Source organism: Aotus nancymaae, unplaced genomic scaffold (assembly GCF_030222135.1).
Source record: "Aotus nancymaae isolate 86718 unplaced genomic scaffold, 86718_ANA_hifiasm-v0.15.2.pri h1tg000011l, whole genome shotgun sequence".
NCBI classification, from domain to species: domain Eukaryota; kingdom Metazoa; phylum Chordata; class Mammalia; order Primates; family Aotidae; genus Aotus; species Aotus nancymaae.
In genome coordinates, this window is record NW_026988422.1 from 41,103,334 (window position 1) to 41,123,884 (window position 20,551).

The window sequence follows — 20,551 nt, forward strand, 5'->3', positions numbered from 1 at the left end:
GCTGGGTTGGGTTTGGGGAGTAGTGACTGTGGTAGAGAATCTAAATCAAATAGGACCATCTATGTTTAGATAATTGTTAAATTGTTTAATGACCTTTTATATGTTTGAAGTTTTTTGTGATTAGAAAAAAACAGATTGCCTTCCTTCTTTCAAACAACACAATATATTAATTTATCTGATTGTCTTGAAAAGTAAAGCATTTACTCCTAGAGTATGTATCTGGCCTCTCTTTCTCTAGGTCCCAGTATACCTTTCTCCATTTTTGATGAATTTCTTCTTTCAGAAAAGAGCAATAAAAGGTTTGTCTGGTTTTTTAGTTTGTTTTTTTACTTAAGAATTTTCTGTTGTTATAAGTGAGGATAAATTAGGAGTTACTGTTATGAAAAAAACTGAAGTATGTCTTTTTCTAGTCCTTCTGCAGATCCTCCACGGGTTTTGGCTCAACGAAGACCCCTTGCAGTTCTCAAAACCTCAGAAAACATCACCTCAAATGAAGATGTGTCTCCAGATGTTTGCGTAAGAGGGAGTATCCTTAAGTTAATGTAAACGGGCTAGTGGATTGTTTATTCAAATCCACAAAAGCTTAAGATTAAAATTGAAACCACTGACTTGAATTAAGCACATGAAAAGATGCTCAGCATTATTACTCACCAGGGAAATGCAAATCAAAACCACAGTGAGATACTACTTTATATCCACTAGGATAGCTATAATAAAAAATTATGGACAATAACAAGTGTTGACAAAGATGTGGAGAGATTAGAACATACGTTAAGGTGGGAATGTAAAATGGTGTAGCCGCTTTGGAAAACAGTTTGGCAGCTCCTCAAAATGTTAAACACAGTTAACCATATGATCCTGCAGTTCTCTGCCTAGGTATATACTCAAAATATTGAAAGCACATGTTCACACAAAAAACTTGTACACAAATGTTCATAGCTGCATTACTCGTGATACTGGAAACAACCCCAAATGTCCATCAACTGATGAATGGATAGACAAAATGTTGTGTATCCATACAATGAAATATTATTTGGCAATATAAAGGAATGAAGTACTAATACATGTCATGCCATGGATGAACATTGAAAATGTTATTTCATGCCAGATATAAAGAACACATATTATATGATCTCATTTTCATAAAATATCCAGAATAGGCAAAGGTATTATGGATTGAGGTTTTCCAGGGAGAGGGTGGTGGAGAGTGACTGCTAATGGGTATAGGGTTTCTTTTTGGAGTGATGAATGTATTCTGGAATTAGATAGTGATGATGGTTGTATAACCTTGTTAATATACTAGAAACCACTGAAATATACTTTAAAAGAATAAATTTTATGGTATATGAATTATATCTCAATTTTTATAAGTGGGAAAAAATCACTAGCTTGAAAGCATTTTGCACTTTTCTAACCAACATAGTAAAGGACATTTGTTCTTTTTTACATAAAATACCTTTTGTGGCAATGCAAAAGTTATGTGGGCCAATCATTTTTCTTCAGTAATGTTATATATTAACCGCTGTAGACTAGTGACGTAATAATACTTAGGGTAAAAAGACCCTGTGTAGGCCAGGCGCGGTGGCTCTTGCCTGTAATCCCAGCACTTTGGGAGGCAGAGGTGGGCAGATCACGAGGTCAAGAGATCAAGACCATCCTGACCAACATGGTGAAACCCTGTCTCTACTAAAAAATACAAAATTTAGCCGGGTGTGGTGGCATGTGCCTGTAGTCCCAGCTACTCAGAAGGCAGAGGCAGGAGAATCACTTGAACCCAGGAGAGGCGGAGGTTGCATTGAGCCAAGATGTGCCACTGCACTCCAGCCTGGCGACAGACTGAGACTCTGTCTCCAAAAAAAGAGCCTGTGTAGACATTTAAGTTAAAATAAATAACCTTTATCTTTGGCATTTTATTAAAGTTTTAAGGAAGAAGAATCACTCTCTTCAAACCAGCATCTGGAACCTTGTCATGAGACTGAAAAGAATTGAATATATTTAATCAGAAGACTTTTAAGGGGTGATGTGAGCAGTAGCTTTAGTGACTTAAAGCATTGTTTTCCACATCCTTGGGAATGAATCATTTGGAGGAAGTTTTTTTAAAAACACTTTTTCTTTTTAGTTTATTCTCTATTGAGGTATATTTTATATCTAGTAAACTGCACAAATACTGTACAGCTAGATGAATTTTTATATATGTGAATATCCATGGAATTTTTTCCCATATCAAGATAATAGAATATTTCTGTCAACTCAGAAGAGACTAGGGAGTCTTTTGTGACTAACAGTGCTTAAGCCCCTTTCCATCTATGTGGCACTGGAATTTCCAGGGAAAAGGTCCAAGCATGTATTTTTGTCTTTTTAAAAATACTTTCCCAGCTAATTCTGATACAGTTAGTCCACTGACTGCTATGAAAAGACAGTGATGTAAAAGAGTAGTTAATTACATACTGTGTTCTGGAGTATACCACCAGAGAACATGATGAACAGGCTAGATTTGGATGCAGTGGTTCTAGATTCAGCTGTTCAAGGATACACTTAATTGTTAAAGGAGTCTAACTTCATCCACCTTTCTTTTTTCTTTTTTTAACAATCTTTTACTTGAATTTTGTTAATAGGTACCTATCAGAATTTTCATCTCCTAAAAAAATTGTATTTAAAATGTCTAAGCTAATAGGGCCATAAGTAGTATTTACATAAAATGTAGAGACTATAAACATCTATTTTACTTTAATCACTTATAATACATATATATATATTTTTTTCTTTCTTTCTTTTTCTTTTTCTTTTTTAGACAGGGTCTCTGTCACCTGGGCTAGAGTACAGCGGCATGATGTCCGCTCACTGCAGCCTCTGCCACCTGGGCTCAAGCAATCCTTCCACCTCAGCCTCCCAATTAGCTGGGACTATAGGTGTGAACCACCATGCCTGGCTAATTTTTGTATTTTTTGGAGAGACAGGATTTCTCCATGTTGCCCAGGCTGGTCTCAAACTCCTGTGCTCAGGTGATCCTCCTGCCTCAGCCTGCCTCCCAAAGTGTTGGGATTACAGGTGTGAGCCAATGCACCTGGCCAAATCTTACGATTTTTTTGTTTGTTGTTTGAGACGGAGTTTCGCTCTTGTTGCCCAGGCTGGAGTGAAGTGGCACGATCTCCGCTCACTACAGCCTCCAGCCCCTGGGTTCAAGCGATTCTCCTGCCTCAGCCTCCTGAGTAGCTGGGATTACAGGCACCTGCCACCACACCCAGCTAATTTTTGTGTTTTTAGTAGAGATGGGGTTTTGCCATGTTGGCCATGCTGGTCTCGAGTGCCTGACCTCAGGTAATCCACCGACCTCAGCCTCCCAAAGTGCTGGGATTACAGGCACCCACCACCATGCTTAGCTAATCTTCATGTTTTCAGTAGAAACCAGGTTTCGCCATGTTGGCCAGGCTGGTCTTGAGTGCCTGACCCCAGGTGATCACTCACCTCAGCGTCTCAAAGTGCCAGGATAGGCATGAGCCACCATGTCCAGCCTGTAATTTTTTTTCAACTATACTGTGTTTCTTCTAGGTGTACCTCCCACCTTTAGTTACTAAGTCAGAAATTCAAAGTATATGTCAAGTTGGTAATGATCTAGAAAATTAATATCTAGTATCCATATGAGTTAAATCAAATAGGTACTATTTGTATACTACAGGTAAATGTGTAAAGTGGTATAATCTCTCTGAGGACAGCTAAGTAATTATATATATAGAACTTTAATGTTTATAACCTTTTGCCCTGATAACTCTACTTTTAGGAATTAATCCTAAGAAATTAAAGTGTTTGTAAAGATTTATATATAAGGATGTTTAAAGTGGTTTTAAACTAGCAAAAAACAGAATAACCTAAAAGTTGGTTAATTTCTTATAGACACACAGTGTGACCATTATGTTTGTAAAGAATTTTTAATAGCACAGAAAAAAATACAAAAAGTATGAAAAAGAACAATACAGAGTATCATGAATGCTACAATTTCACTGCTTTTAAAACTCCTTTTTAAATGCATAGAATATGCTATGCATGTATCCTACCAGACATACATGGCAACAGTGGTCACCTCTGGGGAATAGGAATAGGGGTGGAGATGGGGGTCGCTTATAGGAGGAATACACTTTTAAACTAGTCAACTTTTTGAAACCATGTATACCTATTACTTTTCAAGACAAAGGCATGTTTTAAATATAGCAAAAAATGTGAGATTGGTTAGTAGCATTTCAGGTGTTTTTTCCCCCTTTATACTTCATGTTTTCCATATTTTCTGCCATAATCATGAATTATCTTTAAGAAATAAATAAAAATTAGGTACGTAGCATAGAGAAAGAAGATGTAAAAACCAGGAGGATAGCACATTATCAAAATATTTACTAAGTGAAAGCCAGAAGAAAAATAGTATTTGTGCTTTAGTTCATAGGTTAAATGTGTTGAGAAACAAAACCAGTGCCCAGTATTTTTCCTTGTGTGGAGAATCTTCATGGCACATTTTTTTGGATGAAGTATGGTTTACTGATTGATCCAAAAACCTTTTACCTCAAATGCTATAATGTGCTTCTTAAAATTATCTTTCCCTAGATACTCTGACATGCTACTTCTGTACCCTGTGTCACTGAGCTAATATGTCTCTCTCAGTGAAAAGTAGGTTCGCTGGGTGCGGTGGCTCATGCCTTTAATCCCAGCACTTTGGGAGGCCAAGGCGGGTGGATCACGAGGTCAAGAGATCGAGACCATCCTGGCCATGGTGGAACTAATAATACAAAAATGCTCTACTAAAAATACAAAAATTAGCCTGGTGTGGTAGCACGCGCCTGTGGTCCCAGCTACTCGGGAGGCTGAGGCAGAAGAATCGCTTGAACCCAAGAGGCAGAGGTTGCAGTGAGCCAAAATTGCGCCACTGCACTCCAGCCTGGCAACAGAGCAAGACTCCATCTCAAAATAATAATAATAATAAAATTGTTTTAAAAAAGATTCTTCATGTGTTAAAATATTTTAGCTAGTCAGGTGTGGTGGCTGATGCCTGTAATCCCAGCACTTTGGGAAGCTGGGGCAGGCGGATCCCCTGAGGTCAGGAGTTCAAGACCAGCATGACCAACCTGGTGAAACCCTGTCTCTATTAAAAATAAGCCAGCTGTAGAGGCAGGTGCCTGTAATCCCAGCTACTCGGGAGGCTAAGGCAGGAGAATTGCTTGAATCCAGGAGGCGGAGGTTGCAGTGAACTTAGATTGTGCCATTGCACTCCAGCCTGGATGACAGAGTGAGACTCTGTCTCAAAAGAAAAAAAAAAATTTTTTTTTTAGCTAAGCTTTATATGGTTTTTATTTCAGGATGAATTTACAGGAATTGAACCCTTAAGTGAGGATGCCATTATCACAGGCTTCAGAAATGTAACAATTTGTCCTAATCCAGAAGACACTTGTGACTTTGCCAGAGCTGCTCATTTTGTATCTACTCCTTTTCATGAGATAATGTCCTTGAAGGATCTCCCTTCTGATCCTGAAAGACTGTTAGAGGAAGAGGATCTAGATGTAAAGACCTCTGAAGACCAGCAGACAGCTTGTGGCACTCTCTACAATCAGACTCTCAGCATCAAGAAACTGAGGTGATAAGGGATTTACAGGTCTTACGAACCAGATTGTTTGCTCTCTCTTCTGTGTGTGCTTGTCAGTTATAGTAATCATTTATCAAGTTCTTACTAACTGCCAGGTATAGTGCTAAGTGCTTTACATGAGAGTAGGGCTGCCTCAGGTAAAGTGTCAGTGGGATTTAGTGATTTGGATGTGAGGGTTAAAAGTAAATTTTGATGGTGAATAAACTAAGCAGTCCAAGAGGAGTATAGTACCATTGAGGAAAGTTGGCAAAGTATACATGATTGACAAAAAGGACACGTTTGGTTTTTCTGTAATATTGAGTTTAAAATAGTGGTAGGATAAAATATGTTAATTTATTTATTTATTGAGATGGAGTCTCACTCTGTTGCCCAGGCTGGAGTGCAGCGGTGCAATCTTAGCTCACTGCAACCTCTGCCTCCCATAGCTCACCACACCCTCTGCCTCCCAGGTTCAAGCAATTCTCCTGCCTCAGCCTACCAAGTAGCTGGGACTATAGGCGCGCACCACTATGCCCAGCTTATTTTTATATTTTTAGTAGAGACAGGGTTTTACCATGTTGGCCAGGCTGGTCTCAAACTTCTGACCTTAGGTGATCCACCTGCCTCAGCCTCTCAAAGTGCTGAGATTACAGGAGTGAGCCACTGTGCCCAGCCAGCTTATGTGAATTTTAAGTAGGCAACTAGAGATATGTTTTTTAAAAAAGTATCTTTTGATAGAGAGGTGGAAATGAATTATGGAAAGGGTGAGGGAATGGCTTACAGCCAGGGTCTGAGCCTTGTTTAAAGTCAGCTAATTTAAACTCATTCCAGTTTTAAGAATACTTTTTTAAATTTGCCGATTTTTGCTTTTAAAGTGACATTTTGAGAGGCCAGGTGTGGTGACTCACATTTGTAATCCCAGCACTTTGGGAGGGTGAGCAAAGTGGATCACTTGAGACCAGGAATTGGAGACCAGCCTGGTCAACATGGTGAAACCCCGTCTGTACTCAAAAAAAAAATTTTGAAACTTTTCCCTATCAGCTTTTAAGCACATTTGCTAGCATGTATTCACATTGCATGATTTGGGTTTCTCTTTTCTTTCCCTAACCTTTTTTTTTTTTTCATTTTTTCTTTTTTTAATTTTTCTGGCTCATAGTAGAAAAGGTAGATGGTATCCAACCTTTTCTTACTGAAGAAAAAAAGTCCAGAGGAGGGATAAAGAGGAAGAAAGTTAGTGTCAATGTTAGTGTTTCTCAATATAGAGCAGGTATTTACTATAGGTAAATAAAGCATAAATCCAGAAATGTATGCTGGACATGGCTTGTTCATCAGGTTTAGAGGAGGTTACCTAGATTCTGATTTGGAAAAACAATGGACTTGAAAAATGAGACCATTGCTAAATGCAGTGGCTCTTGCTTGTAATCCCAGCACTTTGGGAGGCTGAGGTTGCATGGTAGCACTCACCCAACTGCCATTTCCTGGGCTCAAGTGATTCTCCCAGCTCAGCCTCTCAAGTAGTCCCAGCTATTAGCTTTTTTGTTTTACAATCTTTCAGCTACTCAGGAGGCTGAGGTAGGGGAGGATCACTTGAGCCCAGGAAATCAAGGCTGCAGTGAGCCATGATCGTACTACCGCACTCCAGCCTGGGTGACAGAGTGAGATCCTGTCTCAAAGATAAAATGAAAAGTTTAAAAACATGAGACTATCAAATAAATTTATAACAAATTATAAATTATTTAAACCTAAATTTTATTAAGTTGTATTTAAAAATAAAAGTATAAAATTATAAAATTTAGACATTAGGGCCAGGTGTGGTGGCTCACTCCTATAATCCCAGCACTTTGGGAGGCTGAGACTGGTAGATCATCTGAGGTCAGGAGTTCGAGACCAGCCTGGTTAACATGGTGAAACCCTGTCTCTTCTAAAAATAGAAAAATTAGCCAGGCATAGTGGCAGGCGCCTGTAATCCCAGCTACTTGGGAGGCTGAGGCAGGAGAATCGCTTGAACCCGGGAGATGGAGGTCACAGTGACCCAAGATCACACCATTGCACTCCAGGCTGGGCGACAAGAGCAAATCTCCATCTCAAAAAAAAAAATTTATACATTAAGAATTTATGAAATTATAACAAAGTTGATATATATTGTTCCTATAAGAATTGACTTATTTGTGATTCTTTTAGCCCAATTATTGAAGATAGCCGTGAAGCCACACACTCCTCTGGCTTCTCTGGATCTTCTGCCTCGGTTGCAAGCACCTCCTCCATTAAATGTCTTCAAATTCCTGAGAAACTAGAACTTACTAATGAGACTTCAGGTAGGATCATACATACCACTGTATCCACACCTAGTGAACACTAGTTTCTCTCAGCAAACTGAGCTGTATGTTTTTCTTACCTTCTCTTTTCGAGACAAGGTCTCACTCTGTCACCCAGAATGGAGTGCAGTGGCACAATCACAGCTCACTGAAGCCTCAAACTCACTGGGCTCAGATGATCCTCCTACCTCAGCCTCTTGAGTAGCTGGGACCACAAATGTGCCACCACCATGCGTGGCAAATTTTTATATTTTTTGCAGAGGTGAGGTTTTGCCATGTTGCCAGTCTGGTCTCAAAGTCCTGGCCTCAAAGTATCTTCCCACCTCTGCCTCTCAGAGTGCTAAGATTATAGGTGGAGACACTGTGCGCAGCCTGTATGTTTTTCTTTCCCAGAGAAGTTGCCATAAATTGTGAAATTTCTAGAATAGATTGTACAAACTGAACACAGTTTCATAAAGACCTGAGACAGATGAGTGTAACTAAATTGACAGTGCTGACTGTGTAATCTTGATTTTTTTCCTCTACCCTGCTATAATATCCATTTTAAGCGTTAGGTTTTTTTGGTGATATCTTTTCGCCTTTCCCTCCCACTGGCAGAAAACCCTACACAGTCACCCTGGTGTTCACAGTATCGTAGACAACTGCTGAAGTCCCTACCAGAGTTAAATGACTCTGCAGAGCTTTTTATAGAAGACAGACCAATGCCTAAGTTGGAAATTGAGAAGGAAATTGAATTAGGTAAGTACCATTGAATGCATGTCCTCTGGTGCATGACACTATACAAATAAGTGATTATTTATACTTAAACTTGATGCTTGAGCACTGTAAATATCCCTAGATTGTATTTTTTTTAAAAGCGATATAGAGGGTAACACATTGATAACTTCATGTCCTAATAAATAGGAATTATGTCTTCCCCCTTACAATTGTTTTTTTGTTGTTGTTGTTTTGTTTTGTTTTGTTTTGTTTGAGAAAGCCTTGCTCTCGTTGCCCAGGCTGGAGTGCAATGGCATGATCTCGGCTCACCACAACCTCTGCCTCCCGGGGTCAAGCAATACTCCTGCCTCAGCCTCTGGGGTAGCTAGAATTACAGATATCCACCACCACGCCCGGCTAATTTTGTATTTTTTTTAGTAGATATGGGGTTACTCTATGTTGGTCAGGTTGGTCTTAAACTCCCAACCTCAGGTGATCCACACGCCCTGGACTCCCAAAGTGCTGGGATTACAGGCGTGAGCCACCGCGCCTGGCCGCAATTGTTAACAAATAATTTTTTAAAGTATTCTAGATGCTACAATATACCAGTGCCTCTATCCTTTCAGCCAGGAGGTAAAGGCTAGAGGGCCATATATGTTCACAGTGATTTTTAAATAGAATCAAACCTTCTCAACAGGTAATGAGGATTATTGCATTAAACGAGAATACCTAATATGTGAGGATTACAAGTTATTCTGCGTGGCACCAAGAAACTCTGCAGAGTTAACCATAATAAAGGTGAGACTGATTCTTTGTAATTCCAGTTACTTTGTAAATAACAGGGATTGAAGGAATAACTGTCCTCATGGTACCATCAAATCTTCCTAATAATCTCTCTCAATATGTCCCAAATATATTAAGTATCCTTTCAGTTTCATTTTTGGAGGAAATCTCTGCTGATACTTTCTTGCCTGCTCCAATCTGGACAAGTTATACATTAGCTTTTACACACACACACCACACACAATCACCTTGGAATTTCCACTTATTATCATCCTAGATACTCACATTACCTTTTTCTTATATTAGATACCCAGTTTCTTTTTCTTTCTTTTTTCTCTCCTCTCCCCTCCCCCCTCCCCCCTCCCCTTCCTCTTCTCTTTTATTTCTTTTTTAACAGGGTCTTACTCTGTCACCCAGGCTGGAGTACAGTGCCATAATCACGGCTCACTGCAGCCTCGACCTCCCAGGCTCAAGCAATCCTCCCACCTCAGCCTCTGGAATAGCTGGGACTATAGGTACATGCTACCACTCCCAGATAATTATTTTTTGTAGAGACTGGGGCCTCTTTGTGTTGCCTAGGCTGATCTTGAATTCGTGGCTCAAGCGATCTTCCCAACTTGGCCTCCCAAAAAACTGGGTTACAGGCATCTGTCAAAATGCCTGTAACCAAATGGCATCTAACTTTGCTTTTGATTTTTTTTTTTTTTTTTTTTTGGCCATTCTGAGTCTCAAAGTTTTCTGTGAGGTTATTTTTCCCTCTTTCTGGATCCTTATAGGATCTTATTCTTGTCCCCCTATTCTGAAATGTCACAGTTACATGCGTTGGTGTAAGTTTGTTGTCACTTAAGTACTAGGCACTCAGTGGCCATTTCAATCTGTTAATTCCCTCAGTTCTGAGAAATTTTCTTCAATGGAAAAAATTTTTTCCCCCTCAGTTTTCTCTGTTCTCTTATTTTCTAATTCCTTTTATTAGAGGTGCATATGGCACCTTTTGGACAGAACCTTTAAAAAATATAACTTTTTTTCTCCTATATTCTCTTTGTCTTTTTACTTTACTTTCTGAGTAATTTATCAACTTAATATTTTTGGTCTTTTGACTAGGTTTTTATTTCTTTTGTCTATATTTAATTTTCAAGAGCTTTTTTTTAAATTAGAATTTTCTCTGTAGCATTCTATTCTTCATTTCAAAGATAGAATATTCCCTATCTTTCTGAATTAATGATTTAAAATTTTTTTCTCCCTTCATGATCTGTTTGTTCCCATTTCTTTTTGTCTGTTTTGATCTCTTTCATACTAGAGACTTTCTTCAAGTCTTTGGCTCTGTATTCATATTTAAGTATGGGACACTAAAAGCTAATTGAAAGTTCTGTGTATATGGAAAGACCTTGACAGCTGTGGACTTCAATGTAGGATGATCTAGCTTGGCCATTTTATTAGAAAATCCTCCAATCTTCAGATCTTTTCTCTTGAGCTGATCAGAGAAGTCTTCTCCGTCAGAGGAGACTTATAATTTTCTGCCTGGAGCACATAAGCCTGTCTTCTAGCTTTCTGAAAGCTGAGGAAATTGGTCTGAAGAATGGAAGGGCAGGCAGGTGCATCTTAACGTCTGATATATACACTTTTTCCTGTTTTGTTCTATGTTATTTCTACCCTCACTGGTGCCTAGTGCCCTCTAGTCCAGAGCCCTTCTGTTTTATACTCACTAGGGAATAAACTTCTGGTCTTCGAGAATAGGGGAGAGGTGGTTGCTGGGCTAGGCTATGGGAGCAGAAGAGGGAAGCTGGAGTCTACCTTCATGTTAAATGGGATTCAGTCACTCCTGTTTTAGCTCTACCCTCAGCCTCACTTCCATAGGTAATTGGTGCTTCCAGATATATAATATAGGGAAATAGCCTTGTAGTGTAAATGTAGCTCAGCTTTCTCCACTGCCAAAATCAGTTTTTATTCTAATTGGATTGTTTCCTCTTACTGTCTTTCCAGCTGATTCTCTTTCCAGAATTTTTTGTTGTTTCATCCTTTATAGATTTAGTCCTCTAAAAATCTATTTATTATTATTTATCTGTCAGAAGGACTGGAGGGAATGTGTTTCAACCTGCCAGCCATAACCATAGACTTTAATGGAACTTATTTTTAAAATATAATGTCTTACAGGTATCGTTTCAACCTATCCCATGGGACTTTTATATCAACCACAAGTTAAAGGAACGTTTAAATGAGGCTTGTGATCATTTGTGCAGCTGTTATCAATATCAAGATGGCTGTATTGTTTGGCACCAGTATATTAACTGCTTCACCCTTCAGGTTTGCAATACTAAAAACATAATTTAAAGTTCTCAAGTAAAGAGATTTGTGCTCCATTTAGCAAAGGAATTTAGAACAAAATTCCTGTCAGTCTTCAAAAAATAGAGCAATTCAATTATAAAGTTAAAAGCATTGATCCTTTTCTCAAGTTATTTTGACCAAAGATCTCTTGGATATTTTCTTTTAACTTTTTTTTGCCAATTTTCAAGCATAAACAAAAGTAAAAAGAATTGTACAATGAATTCCTATGAACTAGTCATCTATGATAATCTTTAGTTCATGGCCACTCTTGTTTAGCTATACTACCCTCACTGGATTATTTTTAAAACCCAGACACAATATATCATTTTATTCTTTGGTTTGTTCTTAAGGTTTGCTACAGATTTTGATGATAATATGAATTCTCTTAAAATGGTTGGAATGAGAGTATTTTAAAACATTTATCAAGTGCCTATTTTGGGCCAGCCTCACTCTTGATGCCATTCATCACGATGTCATTAAATCCTTACAAAGAATCTTATGGGAGATCAAAGTATGTTAAAACTGGGAGAGTCAGTCTACAGAGGAGCCTACCTTCCAGTAGAGAACAAGGAAGACTATAATCTATCAGTTATCAAAGTATTGAGTATAACTACAATCTGCCAAACTTGAGAAGTAGTGAGTTTTCTATCCTTCTATTTCCAGGAACTTCTCCAACACAGTGAATATATTACCCATGAAATAACAGTGTTGATTATTTATAACCTTTTGACAATAGTGGAGAAACTGCACAAAGCAGAAATAGTCCATGGTGACTTGAGTCCAAGGAGTTTGATTCTCAGAAACAGGTTGGTCCTTTTCATTCTTATAATTCTATCAGCTTTCTCTTACAACATGGATAGTTGACACTTTTTTTTTTTTTTTTTTTTTTGAGGCAGGGTCTCACTCTATCACCTAGGTTGGAGTACAGTGGCATAATCTCGGCTCAATACAACCTCCGTCTACCAGGTTCAAGCAGTTTTCCTGTATCAGCCTCACTTGAAGCTGGGACCACAGGTGTGCACCACCACACCTGGCTGATTTTTTGTATTTTTTTGGTAGAGATGAGGTTTCACCATGTTGCCTGGGCTGGTCTCAAACTCCTTGCCTCAAGTAATCTGCTCACCTCAGCCTCCCAAAGTGCTGGGATTATAGGTGTGAACCACCATGCCTGGCATTGCCTGTTTTTAAAGCCTTTTGATAAATGCCATATCAAGGAACACAGAGGAGGAAATAAGAAATGAAGCCTAAATACTAAGAATTGAGAAAATATAGATAACATTCAGGCATTAACTAGGCAAATACAGTCCAACATATTTGCTTTGTGAAAAGGACTAGAGGACCACTACATTCTTTAGTGATCACTGATGTTATAGTACTTGAGTAAAAGCAGCCTGGTTTAAAGATGCTTTGTCAGCTGGGCCAGGTGGGTCATGCTTGTAATCCTAGCACTCTGGGAGGCTGAGGCGGGCAGATCACCTGAGGTCAGGAGTTTGAGACCACCTTGGCCAACATAGCAAAACTCTGTCTCTACTAAAAGTACAAAAATTAGCTGGGCGTGGTGGCAGGCACCTGTGATCCCAACTACGTGGGAGGCTGAGGCAGTAGAATTGCTTGAACCTGGGAGGCGGAGGTTGCAATGAGCTGAGATTGCCCCATTGCACTCCAGCCTGGGTAACAAGAGTAAGATTCCATCTCAAAAAAAAAAAAAAAAAAAGCTTTGTCTGCCCCACCCTCTATGTCTTGGGTGAGGTATTAAGTTTGTTTCCGAGGCCACTGATATACACTAATAGCTGGACACTGGACTCATTCTTTACATTTCTTCTGAATACTTAATCTGTAAGAAGAGATTGAATTAAACTCTGAATTACAGTTGGCATAGAAATTAAAAGAACCCTCAATGTATTCCTGTGATTTTAACCAAAAGAACTAGAGAATCCTACCTTCTCCCTGAGATAGCAGTCAAAGGCTTTCCCAGACATAATGTAGCAGCATTTCTCATCCAGGGCACCAGAGGTATTTTGGATGAAACAATTCTTTGTGCAGGTCCAAGCAATGCAGAATGTTTTATATTCCTATTCCCCCAGCCACCCAATTAAGTTCAAGTAACAATCCCCTAAGCCGTTGTAACAACCAAAAATTCCCCCAAATTTCCAAATATGAGGACCCCTGGTAGATTTTCACTCTACTTCACAACATTAAAATGACAGTGCTGATATTCCCAGGGCTATGGAAATTGGAAGCAGAGGTATTTTCTAAGCCTTGTAGAATTGGGAATTTGTGGTCTATGGAATATGATAGCCCTTCTCTCAGCCACCAGACACTCCAGGAAAGTACATAGTTTCAAAGAGACAGTGCTTTTTACTTTTTCACTATTTATCAAATTTGATCAGAAATTTCACATAGATTCATAAGGAATTAAAAGCCAGAAAGGGACCAGGCATATGGTGGCTCACACCTGTAATCCCAGCACTTTTGGAGGCTGAGACAGGTAAATCACCTGAGGTCGTGAGTTTGAGACCAGCCTGACCAATATGTAGAAACCCCATCTCTACTAAAAATTCAAAATTAGCTGGGCATAGTGGCGCATGCCTGTAATCCCAGGATTCGGGAGGCTGAGGCAGGAGAATTGCCTGAACCCAGGAGGAGGAGGTTGTGGTGAGCTGAAATTGCGCCATTGCATTCCAGCCTGGGCAACAAGAGCGAATTCCGTCTCAAAAAAAAAAAAGTCAGAAAGGGCTGGACATAGTGGCTCACATCTGCAATCCCAGCACTTTGGGAGGCAAAGACAGGATGATCTCTTGAGGGAGTTCAAGACCAGCCTAGTCAACATAGCAAGACTTCGTCTCTACAAAAATAAAATTAAAGCCAGAAAGAACCTTTTGAAATTGCTTAGTTTAGTTGCTTACCTTAGTTTCTACGTATTTGTTGAGGAAAATGAGATCCAAAAAATGGAATGTCCTACCCAAAGTAACGGTGAGTTAGTAGCTGATTAGAGGGCTAGGAGACCTTCATGCATGCTTCTTTTGATTAATCTATGAAACATTTTTTCCTGTGTCTCCCAAGTCATATAAATATTTTACAATTACACCTGGCGCAGTGACTCACATCTGTAATCCCAGCACTTTGGGAGACCAAGGCAGATCACTTGAGCCTAGGAGTTAAGTCCAGCCTGGGCAATATAGTGAGACCTCATCTCTACAAAAAATTAAGAAATTAGCCAAGTGTGGTGGTGCATGCCTGTAGTCCGAGCTACTCAGGAGGCTAAGGTGGGAGGATCGCTTGAACCCAGGAGGCAGACTGCAGTGAGCCAAGATCATGCCACTGTACTCCACCCTCAGTGACAGAGTGTGACCTTGTCTAAGAAACAAAACATGGCCGGGCGCGGAGGCTCATGCCTATATATCTGGCACTTTGGGAGGCCAAGGTGGGTGGATCATGAAGTCAGGAGTTCAAGACCAGCCTGGCCGACATGGCGAAACCCCCCATCTCTACTAAAAAATACAAAAATTAGCTGGGCATGGTGACTCATGCCTGTAATCCCAGCTACTTGAGAGGCTAAGGTAGGAGAATTGCTTGAATTGGGACCTGGGAGGTGGAGGTTGCAGTGAGCCGAGATCACGCCACTGCACTCCAGCCTGGGCTACAGAACGGGACTCCTTCTCGCAAAAAAAAAAAAAAGCACACACATATATTATAATATATATATTTAAATTATAGTATAGTTTTATCTTGGCCAAAAACGGTTGGATCTTATACTAAAGAAAAATGGGAGAAATTGTCAATTTTGAAGTAAAATACATAGATCATTCTGTGCTGTGGAGTTATGTAATTGGAGTAGTTAAACCCTGTATTTAGGAATATAGAAACTGCACCAATGTCAGTCAGGAGTTTGAGGGAACTAATTGAGAAAAACTGAGACAAAAGTAACACATGAAAACCCACTCTTTTCATTTATAAACAGTTCCTATGGAGAATAGCTTTATTACATAGGATAGATAAACCCAAGGAAAACAGAATTGATCAATAATTAATTAGTATTATGAAGTTTTTTTTAGTAAATAAGAATTGGAATTATAATAAGATAATAAAATATGGTGTTTTACAGGAAATTTTACAATATAGATCAGACTTTGTAAAACAGACTTGTATTGTTTTCCATTAAACTCTAGAAGGAAGAATCTGAACAAAACTTGGAAAGCTTATCTAGTAAGCAAGAAAGGCTATGACACCTATAAAAGTAACATTTCCCCCATTATAATTCCTGTCAGTGTATAAATCATTGCAATTGTATGTGTTAATGTGTACAGTACAGGGAAAAAGCATGTGCTCTGCATCCATACTTACTTTATATAATATGGAATCTTGATAAATGTTTAATGTTGGCCACGCACTGTGATTGAAATATAATGTGGCACCAAACTGGTGACATTCCTTCCCTATTGAGTGGACACTGCCTCTGTTGTCTTACCGGTGCATTTTCAAAATTAACCACTGGAGGGAGCTATTGGCATAGCTAAGATGTACCTGCAGTACTTTTTTTAAAAAAAAAAAAAAAAGACCAGCTATGCAGCTTCTTTCATGGCCTGTTTTTATCTCCTTCTCTTAAATCTGGGCTCAGAATCCACGATCCCTATGATTGTAACAAGAACAATCAAGCTTTGAAGATAGTGGACTTTTCCTACAGTGTTGACCTTAGGGTGCAATTAGATGTTTTCACCCTCAGCGGCTTTCGGACTGTACAGATCCTGGAAGGACAAAAGATCCTGGCTAACTGTTCTTCTCCCTACCAGGTAAGTGTAAAACAAGCCTGAGCAAATATGGAGAGGGTTACTTAATCTCTTTATTAACTAGACAAGCTAAAAAAGCTAGTGTTTACTGATACTGACTCTCCTAGAATAGATGACCTAATTTTCAAATATCACCAAGTCAAGCAAAACGTAACATTTTTGTGTTACAGCACTGAAGAATATACACATACACGTGCAAACACATGACTAACTCAGTAACCTAACTGCCAGGGCCATTTCTACTGCTCACCACCCTTGTGATCTTTTATAAGTCATTTTCTATGATCTCTGCAAAATAGGGGTAACAGTCTCTGCTATGTGTTTGCCAGAATTGTTGTGAGGAGTAAATGAAGTAATGTGTATAAAGAGGACATTAGCGCAAATGTAAAGTCTTTTGTATGGTGGCATTATATGCAGAAATTCCTTCTAACTCAGCTTGAGACACAAGACATTTGCTGATTGAATAGTAGTATGAACCTGAACTAATTGTGTGGACCCCATTTAGATCACAGCTGGAGTTCTTGCAAACTCAGTAGGTCTACAAATTTGAATGTGATAGTCCAAATATTTCATCTTTTGTTATTAAGGATAATTCCTAGAGTTAGCTCTATTCATCACTTCTTTGGAGAGCTTCTCCCTTTACTGTAAGGGTAAGGAACAGTCTACTAAAATTATGTCATAAAATATACTTAATTAAGCACTGTAATACCTTTCAACTTCCTACCAAAATAAGCTGCCATGGTAGAGACAGAGAATTATTTTAGCTGATGGTGCTTTTTGTGATTTCAGGTAGACCTGTTTGGTATAGCAGATTTAGCACATTTACTATTGTTCAAGGAACACCTACAGGTCTTCTGGGATGGGTCCTTCTGGAAACTTAGCCAAAATATTTCTGAGTAAGTATTGGTGAATTTCAGGCTCTCTGCCTGTCCCAATAGTTTTCTTTCTCTTGGGTGCAGTCTCTGCTTTGGCAGCCTTAATTTTTTAATCCAAATGCCATGATTTTAGTAGTTTCAGCCAACTTTCATTAGAATATCAGCAGAGCATCTAGTGCAGGATAAAGGAACTGCTTGTTAAAAATAAGACTCAAAACTATACAGACTTCAAGACATCATTCTGAACCTAGCTGTATCTTACAGACTACAGCTATAGTATGAAAACTTCTCTGTTTAGATATGTGAACAGAAACAATTCATGAGAATAATTTTCTAACCAATTGGTATTAGCCTTAAATTCCTTTTTAATAGTGATTATTACCAGAAGTTAATAAGCATCTCTTGAAAAGACTTATATTTCCAAACTATATGCTAATTTTAGGCTATTATTTATTTAATAAGTTGGTAGAAACAAACGAGATAACTGAATCTCCTGGTGAAGAAGTAAATGATCTCTTAAGAAGAGCTGCTTGGTCTCAGAACCTTACTACTTCCTCAAGCCTGCTCATAGAACTTATTTAGTTGGCTGGGTATGGTGGCTCACACCTGTAACCCCAGCACTTTGGGAGGCTGAGGTCGGCAGATCACCTGAGGTCAGGAGTTTGAGACCAGCCTAGCCAACATGGTGAAACCCCATCTATACTAAAAACACAAGAAAATTAGCGGGGCGCACGCCTGTAATCCTAGCTGCTTGGGAAGCTGAGGCATGAGAATCACTTGAACCCAGGAGGCAGTGGTTGCAGTGAGCTGAGATCACATCACTGCACTCCAGCCTGGGTGACAGAGTGAGACTCCATTTCAAAAAAAAAACAACACACACACACACCCCTACCTTAATAAGTATCTATGTTCCACTTTAGCTTATCTTAGCAAATAACTTCCCAGCATAAGTTTGCCAGTCTGTCACTTATTTTTATATTTTTCAGTTAAAAAAAAAAATCATTGCTGGAGATTTAATGCCTCTTCTCCTTTTTCCTCATTGAATAATTGAATTATATTTTCCTCTTTATTTAATTGAGAACTTGGCCAGTGTTGTCTCTTACATGTACTTTTAAAATAGCCTTGAAATACAGTGTAAGACGTAAAGGATAGATACAGGCATGTCCACTTGGCTATCATCCAGGCAGGTCTGACTAACACAAGTAGAAACAAGTGGGGTCACTTGGGGTTTCCTAACAGTCCTGCCTTATATAATAAGAGAAGTTTCTCTGATCAAAAGAAAATAATAATAAGCAAAGGTACAGACATATTAAGCAGTAGTTACTGTAGTTAAGCTTAGGATTCTCAGAGAATTGTAAAGATGATCAGTTACTGGGGTGGGAGGAAGGAGCTGTAGTCTTTTTAATGACCTAGAGTCTATGAAAGTTAGAGGAAATAAAATTTCTTTTTCTTCTATTTGTAGAAGAAAGTGCTGTGTATTAGTACACAGAGGAAATTTATAGATTGGGATGAGAGAACTTCTTTCCCTTTATGTGCATTGTATCTTGGTGTTTCCCACTATGGTAGCCCTTTTTTGTAGTTCTTCCCTGGGCTTTCAAAGGACTATCTGAATGATCTCTAACCTTAGAGTTCTAGGGATTACCTTAAACCATTTTGGTGCATAAATGTACCACTGAGTTAAAGACAAAAGGAATTATAATTTTCATATGCCTAATCTTGATGGAAATGGTTTTATATATTTTTAGGCTAAAAGATGGTGAATTGTGGAATAAATTCTTTGTGCGGATTCTGAATGTCAATGATGAGGCCACAGTGTCTGTTCTGAGGGAGCTTGCAGCAGAAATGAATGGGGTTTTTGACACCATGTTCCAAAGTCACCTGAACAAAGCCTTATGGAAGGTAGGGAAGTTAACTAGTCCTGGGGCTTTGCTCTCTCAGTGAGCTAGGTAATCACCTCTCATAAATTCCTGCCTCAGAGCAATGGTTGCATTGTGAAACACCGAAACTGTATATGCTGTAATTTAATTTGGGACACATTTAGATACACTACCATTGCTTTTCTACTTTTCGGTAGAGGTGTATTTCGAAGTAACTGACATTTTTTACATAGCAATATACTTACTCATGGCTTTGTCTAACTTTTAAAAAGAACTATTTTATTCTAAACAGGCTCATTACAAATGGCTACCTTGTTATTTAACCCATTTGTCTACTTTTCCCTGTACTTTTCTCATTTGTAATTTGTAAAATGTTCTCTTATGATCACCATGTATTTTGTAAATAATAAAATAGTATCTGTCAAATTTGTGCTTCTAACATGTCATGTACTTTTTGCAAACTAAAATAATAAATGGCTTAATTTTGCAGAGAGGAGCTATTTTTTCATGGAAATTAATATATCCTAGACTTAGAACTGTTACAATAGGATAATAACGAGACAAGAGTAGCCAACTATTTCTTAAGGTGTGTCTGACCTTCCAATAAGTGGTCTAGACTGAAAAGAAGGTAAGATGATATGCATAAGACCAAATTTCCTTAAATTTCAAGTGGCATGATTGTGTTTGTGGCTTATGTTTTAATGTTTTCACTTAGTTTGGAGACAGGGTCTCCTCTGTTGCCCAGGCTATCTAGCCTTGACTTCCCAGGCTCTGGCAATTCTCCCACCTCAGCCTCCCAAGTACGCCTGGAAGCACAGGCGCATGCCACCACACCTGGCTAATTTTTTGTATTTTTGTAAAGATGGGGTTTCACCACTTTGCCCAGGTTGGTCTTAAACTCCTGGGCTCAAGTTATCTGCCCACCTCAGCCTCCCAAAATGCTGGGATTATAGGCATAAGCCACCATGCCCAGCCCTAATGCTTTCACTTCTATCCACCAAGCTCCTTGGTCTATTTATATAATCTAGTGGCACTGCCACTGGGTCTCTTGATTAGGAATGTGACTGTTAGAAAGTAAAAGCAAACGTGTTGAACAGGGTTTAGCAATCTTTCAGAAATGGAATAGTCACCATTCTATTACATGCAGAATGATTTGGAGGGGGCAAGGGTCATGAAGGAATAAAAGGAAATTTTGTTTGAAAGATTTGAGGAAGCAGGAGGTCAGAATAAAAAGATAACTTTGAAGCATGAAATAATTTGGGAGAGAATAGGCCTAGATAAAGTTGGACTCCCA

The 20,551-nt window shown here is 38.9% G+C and overlaps 1 protein-coding gene across 2 annotated transcripts in view; it reads left to right on the forward strand.

Moving 5' to 3' along the window:
* The window catches only part of BUB1B (BUB1 mitotic checkpoint serine/threonine kinase B), a 68,015-nt gene extending 48,262 nt beyond the window's left edge, over positions 1–19,753 (forward strand). The window contains exons 13-23 of one of the 2 annotated variants that reach the window (XM_064374843.1): positions 239–299; positions 411–516; positions 5,340–5,614; positions 7,784–7,917; positions 8,515–8,655; positions 9,311–9,411; positions 11,548–11,697; positions 12,382–12,524; positions 16,337–16,508; positions 17,295–17,401; positions 19,126–19,753. In XM_064374843.1, the coding sequence (XP_064230913.1) occupies positions 239–299; positions 411–516; positions 5,340–5,614; positions 7,784–7,917; positions 8,515–8,655; positions 9,311–9,411; positions 11,548–11,697; positions 12,382–12,524; positions 16,337–16,508; positions 17,295–17,401; positions 19,126–19,321 (1,586 nt within the window). In that variant the 3' untranslated portion in view covers positions 19,322–19,753. The remainder of the gene's footprint in view (positions 1–238; positions 300–410; positions 517–5,339; positions 5,615–7,783; positions 7,918–8,514; positions 8,656–9,310; positions 9,412–11,547; positions 11,698–12,381; positions 12,525–16,336; positions 16,509–17,294; positions 17,402–19,125) is intronic. The other variant, XM_064374844.1, reaches the window with a different exon arrangement.
* Positions 19,754–20,551: the final 798 nt, after the last annotated feature.